Source organism: Salmo trutta, unplaced genomic scaffold (genome assembly GCF_901001165.1).
Source record: "Salmo trutta unplaced genomic scaffold, fSalTru1.1, whole genome shotgun sequence".
In the NCBI taxonomy this organism is placed as follows: Eukaryota; Metazoa; Chordata; class Actinopteri; order Salmoniformes; family Salmonidae; genus Salmo; species Salmo trutta.
Genome location: NW_021823350.1, coordinates 855,384 through 861,383, shown reverse-complemented (window position 1 = coordinate 861,383; position 6,000 = coordinate 855,384). Strand labels below are relative to the sequence as shown.

General features: G+C 50.4%; 1 protein-coding gene across 3 annotated transcripts in view; it reads left to right on the top strand.

The window, feature by feature from the left end:
* Window positions 1–800: 800 nt before the first annotated feature.
* Window positions 801–6,000, top strand: part of LOC115190209 (serine/threonine-protein phosphatase 2A 55 kDa regulatory subunit B delta isoform) — a 28,400-nt gene continuing 23,200 nt past the window's right edge. Inside the window, exons 1-2 of one of the 3 annotated variants that reach the window (XM_029748709.1) lie at window positions 801–985; window positions 1,242–1,316. In XM_029748709.1, the coding sequence (XP_029604569.1) occupies window positions 979–985; window positions 1,242–1,316 (82 nt within the window). In that variant the 5' untranslated portion in view covers window positions 801–978. Of the gene's footprint in view, window positions 986–1,048; window positions 1,155–1,241; window positions 1,317–6,000 lie in introns of those variants that run through there. The other 2 variants (XM_029748707.1, XM_029748708.1) reach the window with 2 other exon arrangements.

The following is a 6,000-nucleotide window of genomic DNA, read 5'->3' as shown; positions in this document are numbered from 1 at the left end:
ACATAGAGGTTTACAGGATAATACATCAATACATCTTTTAAAAAAATGGATTACTTTTCAGTCCCTGAGCAATAGTAATGGCGTCGTTTTGTAGACATTAACTCCACCATGGTTCGTTTGGTAAATCCTATGGGTAAATGGAGTTTTGTTGGGTTTTCGGATAAACACCCACAATAAGCAGTGTGGTAAACACAGGTTTAGGAGATCTCATACGTTCTGTTCTGTGAGATAATCCTCATCAGTTAACGTCACTTTTTGTGAATTTTTAAGCATTTGTGTAATTTAAAAAAATTCATAAATGTCATGTTAACTGACTGACATTATCTCATAGAATAATACATATAAAATATCCTAAGCCTGTGTTAACCTCAGACCTTGTTTTCGCTGTTTATTCTAAAAAACGATTCTTTCCCGGTGAATTGTCCCATAGGACTACACACTGGCGATTTCTATTCCCTGGTATAAAAATGGTTGTAAAACACCAGCCAATAGCCTAGGATTATGCTCTGTATATCTCTTAGATGTCGATGCCTATGACAATGTCTCTGACATATATTGTGTCGAATGTCTTTATCTAAGTATGAAACAAAAACAAAAAAAATGATGTTTTGCAAAAACATTGAATGGTCATTATGGGGGAAAAACACACAGATAACAGTCCACTTTCCCACGCCTGTATCTGTCAGCTCGCCAAGGCCCTGCGAAGCTGCGCATAAACGGTGCACTTCTGAGGCGGTCGAGGGACTGAAATAGACTTCTGAAGCGTCTAGATGACGTCACCGTGTCATGTCGACTGTCAATGTGCGCCATTTTGGATTGAAAAAAAAAATAAAAAATCACGGGCATTTCTGTAAGCCCATATTCACGAGTCTAAATAACTGTTTCCTTGTAATAACCTGTACTGAAATACAATCCTTACAACTCAAATCACTATCGGAAGAGCCCCTAAAGAAGCCAGTTCTGTTGCAGAAAGTGGCAATGGCAGGTAAGGTTGACAACTTTGTAGGCGGGGGCCCTACACTGTTCTCACGCATCAGCGCGGCCTAAAAGCATTGCAAGTTTCTTGGCTAGCAAGCGACCGATAAGCTCTGAGAATGTGTGCCAAATTACACTCCATAGTTAGCTAGTTGCTATGTTGAAGTACACATTTAAAGGTGGGAATCATTTCTCTCTGTTTCTATAACATCTGCTAATATTTTCTGGCTATTTATTCACCTTATTCAATTTGTGATGTTTTGTAGGTGTCGGAGGAGGGAACGATTTCCAATGGTGCTTCTCTCAAGTGAAGGGAGCCATAGACGAAGATGTGGCTGAAGGTAAACTCGTTTCCATTTCAACAGATAGATGAACATTTTGAATGTTATTCATTGACCTAATCACGGGTGTTTTGTGCAAGCTAACGTTAGCAAGCTAGCAACGTCGCTAATACAGATGGTTGCTAGTTAACTCTCAAGCTAGCCTAGTGCCTAAGTTGGCAGCATTCAAACCTTGTTAACTCGCTAGCTAGATAACTAGCAAGGCTAGCCAGTTATAGCTATGGCTATTTAGGGGAGCTGTCTAGTTAGCTGCAAGTGCTATTGTTTTGGCTAGCTAGGTGTAGGTGGTTGACCTATGTAGTTATTGCAAGCATATGGTTAGTTAAGTTGTTATCTCTTCACCAGGCAGAACAAGGTCAGATATTTGCTAACTACATCTGTCACTAAACATAGGCTTTAACTATATAGTTATAGACCTATAGCTGTGAAAACGCTGCAAGATCTTGTAACACTGTCAGTGTTGGTGTGAAAGAGAATCATGGATACATTGCCCTGCACACCCCTGTTATCTAAGACGGCATCGATTAGGATGTAGCTACACATTGATCTGGCCTGTAAGGCCTGCTATTGGCTGGCAGTGTGAAGGCTGACAGATTTGGTGATGCTGGTCCCTCTGGTTTAAAATAAGGGTGTCTCAGACATATAGAGGTGCCTTCCTAACTGTATAGTACGATCCACAGGTTCCCACACAGTACAGTGTGTAACTAGCTAATCACCTTGGTCTCTCAAAGTGGAAAGATGTATGTTTATATCTGTACAGGACTAACTTTGCTGCACTACTGTGATACTGATTCTGAAGCTATTCGGTTGTGTCGTTTGGGACTAGGACTACTTGTCGTACTGACATTATATTTTGCACCACAATTAATCATCTGTTTTTGAAGAAAGGGATTGGTCTGTGTATCTGTTGTGGACTGGCAGGTGGCACACTGTGCTGGGGCATCCCAGGAGAAAGGGCAGGAGGGATACTGCTGTGCTGCTGTCAGCTGGTCGTTTCCGGCTCCTCTCCTCCTCACTGCTGCTTTGTTATAAATAATCCAGTGGCCTAGCTGTGAGATGTGGCGCTAAAAGAGACACAGAGAGAGAGAGAGCCCCCAGCATCACAGGGAGAGAGGGCCCCCTAGCATCACGGGGAGAGAGGGCCCCCTAGCATCACGGGGAGAGAGGGCCTCCTAGCATCACGGGGAGAGAGGGCGCCCTAGCATCACGGGGAGAGAGGGCCCCCGGCATCACGGGGAGAGAGGGCCCCCGGCATCACGGGGAGAGAGGGCCCCCGGCATCACGGGGAGAGAGGGCCCCCGGCATCACGGGGAGAGAGGGCCCCCGGCATCACGGGGAGAGAGGGCCCCCGGCATCACGGGGAGAGAGGGCCCCCAGCATCACGGGGAGAGAGGGCCCCCTAGCATCACGGGGAGAGAGGGCCCCCTAGCATCACGGGGAGAGAGGGCCCCCTAGCATCACGGGGAGAGAGGGCCCCCTAGCATCACGGGAAGGAGAGAGAGACCCCCCCCCCCCAGCATGACGGGGAGAGAGAGACCCCCCCCCAGCATGACGGGGGAGAGAGAGAGAGAGCGCGCCCCCAGCATGACGGGGAGAGAGAGAGGGAGAGAGAGAGAGAGCGCCCCCAGCATGACGGGGGAGAGAGAGAGAGAGCGCGCCCCCAGCATGACGGGGAGAGAGAGAGAGGGAGAGAGAGAGCGCCCCCAGCATGACGGGGGAGAGAGAGCGCGCCCCCAGCATGACGGGGAGAGAGAGAGCGCGCCCCCAGCATGACGGGGGAGAGAGAGCGCACCCCCAGCATGACGGGGGAGAGAGAGCGCGCCCCCAGCATGACGGGGGGAGAGTGAGAGAGCGTGCCCCCAGCATGACGGGGGGAGAGTGAGAGAGCGTGCCCCCAGCATGACGGGGAGAGAGAGAGAGCGCGCCCCAGCATGACGGGGGGAGAGTGAGAGAGCGCGCCCCCAGCATGACGGGGGGAGAGTGAGAGAGCGCCCCCAGCATGCCGGGGGGAGAGTGAGAGAGCGCCCCCAGCATGACGGGGGGAGAGTGAGAGAGCGCCCCCAGCATGACGGGGGGAGAGTGAGAGAGCGCCCCCAGCATGACGGGGGGAGAGTGAGAGAGCGCCCCCAGCATGACGGGGGGAGAGTGAGAGAGCGCCCCCAGCATGACGGGGGGAGAGTGAGAGAGCGCGCCCCCAGCATGACGGGGGGAGAGTGAGAGAGCGCGCCCCCAGCATGACGGGGGGAGAGAGAGAGCGCGCCCCCAGCATGACGGGGGAGAGAGAGTGCGCCCCCAGCATGACAGGGGAGAGAGAGCGCGCCCCCAGCATGACAGGGGGGGAGAGAGAGCGCGCCCCCAGCATGACAGGGGAGAGAGAGCGCGCCCCCAGCATGACGGGGGGAGAGTGAGAGAGTGCGCCCCCAGCATGACGGGGGGGAGAGAGAGAGAGCGCCCCCAGCATGACGGGGAGAGAGAGAGAGAGCGCCCCCAGCATGACGGGGAGAAAGAGAGAGAGCGCCCCCAGCATGACGGGGGAGAGAGAGAGAGCGCGCCCACAGCATGACAGGGGGAGAGAGAGAGCGCGCCCCCAGCATGACGGAGAGAGAGAGAGAGCGCCCCCAGCATGACGGGGAGAGAGAGAGAGCGCGCCCCCAGCATGACGGGGGAGAGAGAGAGAGAGAGAGCGCGCCCCCAGCATGACAGAGAGAGAGAGAGAGAGAGAGAGAGCGCGCCCCCAGCATGACAGAGAGAGAGAGAGCGCGCCCCCAGCATGACAGAGAGAGAGAGAGAGCGCGCCCCCAGCATGACAGAGAGAGAGAGAGCGCGCCCCCAGCAGCACAGAGGGGCCATCTGAATCTTTCCTGCCCAGTCATCCATACTGCAGCCTCTCTCTATTCTTCATGAACAAGCCATACATGTGCATGAAGACTGAAACAGAGAGAGACTACCTCAACTTGTTCAATAAAGAAACCCTCATTTTCATTCTCGGCAAAAGCTTTCGCTACGTTATGTCCTAATGAATACGACCCTTGGCTCTGCATCTTCATACAGTCTCAACCGGCACAGAGAATAAATAGATTTCCCTTGCTGCAGTCTTGTTGTACAGGCCGTGCTTAGATCTTCCATGGCTGAGTGCACTTCCCTGACGTCAGCTGCATCCTTTAACCAAGGTATAGAGTCCTAGTACCTCTTTATAATATGCTACAGGGGCGCTGCACTGCGCCTGACCCATTGGCTTCCAGCCAAACGGGGTGGGGGGTGGTTGTGTGTCTAAGGTGGTTGGGTTGTGAGCATAGAGACATATTCATTATCTGTAAGTTAATTTACAACAAAGTGCATCTTATCAAAGACTCCAGTCACCCAAGTCATAGACTGTTCTCTCTGCTACCGCACGGCAAGTGGTACCGGAGCGCCAAGTCTAGGACCAAAAGGCTCCTTAACAGCTTCTACCCCCAATCCATAAGACTGCTGAACAATTAATCAAATGGCCACCCAGACTATTTACATTGGACCCCCTCCACCCCCATTTGTTTTGTACACTGCTGCTACTCGCTGTTTATTATCTTTGCATAGTCACATTACCCCGACCTAGATGTACAAATTACCTCAATTAACCTGTAACCCTACACATTTTCTCTGTACCGGTACCCCCTGTATATATTGTTACTTTTTATTTGTATTTTACTATTTTTACTTTAGTTTATTTGGTAAATATTTTCTTAACTCTTTCTTGAACTGCACTGTTAGTTAAGGGCTTGTAAGTAAGCATTTCACGGTAATGTCTACACCTGTTGTATTCGGTGCACGCAAACCCGTAAGACGTGATGTCATGCGAACCCGAAAGACGTGATGTCACGCGAACCCGTAAGCCGTGATGTCACGCGAAGCCGTGATGTCACGCGAAGCCGTAATGTCACGCGAAGCCGTGATGTCACGCGAAGCCGCAAGACGTGATGTCACGCGAAGCCGCAAGACGTGATGTCACGCGAAGCCGTAAGACGTGATGTGATCATAATGGCTATCTAGACAGACATGACTGGAATAGACACTACTGTGTTCACTCACAGGATTTTATCCAATCAAGTAGGTTTTCAAATCAAATGTTATTTGTCCTCATGCTTGGTAAGCAACCGGTGTACAGTCGTGGCCAAAAGTTTTGAGAATGACACAAATATTAATTTCCACAAAGTTTGCTGCTTTAGTGTCTTTTAGATATTTTTGTCAGATGTTACTATGGAATACTGAAGTATAATTACAAGCATTTCATAAGTGTCAAAGGCTTTTATTGACAATTACATGAAGTTGATGCAAAGAGTCAATATTTGCAGTGTTGACCCTTCTTTTTCAAGACCTCCGCAATCCGCCCTGGCATGTCAATTAACTTCTGGGCCACGTCCTGATTGATGGCAGCCCATTCTTGCATAATCAATGCTTGGAGTTTGTCAGAATTTGTGGCTTTTTGTTTGTCTACCCGCCTCTTGAGGATTGACTACAAGTTCTCAATGGGATTAAGGTCTGGGGAGTTTCCTGGCCATGGACCCAAAATATTGATGTTTTGTTCCCTGAGCCACTTAGTTATCACTTTTGCCTTATGGCAAGGTGCTCCATCATGCTGGAAAAGGCATTGTTCATCACCAAACTGTTCCTGGATGGTTGGGAGAAGTTGCTCTCAGAGGATGTGTTG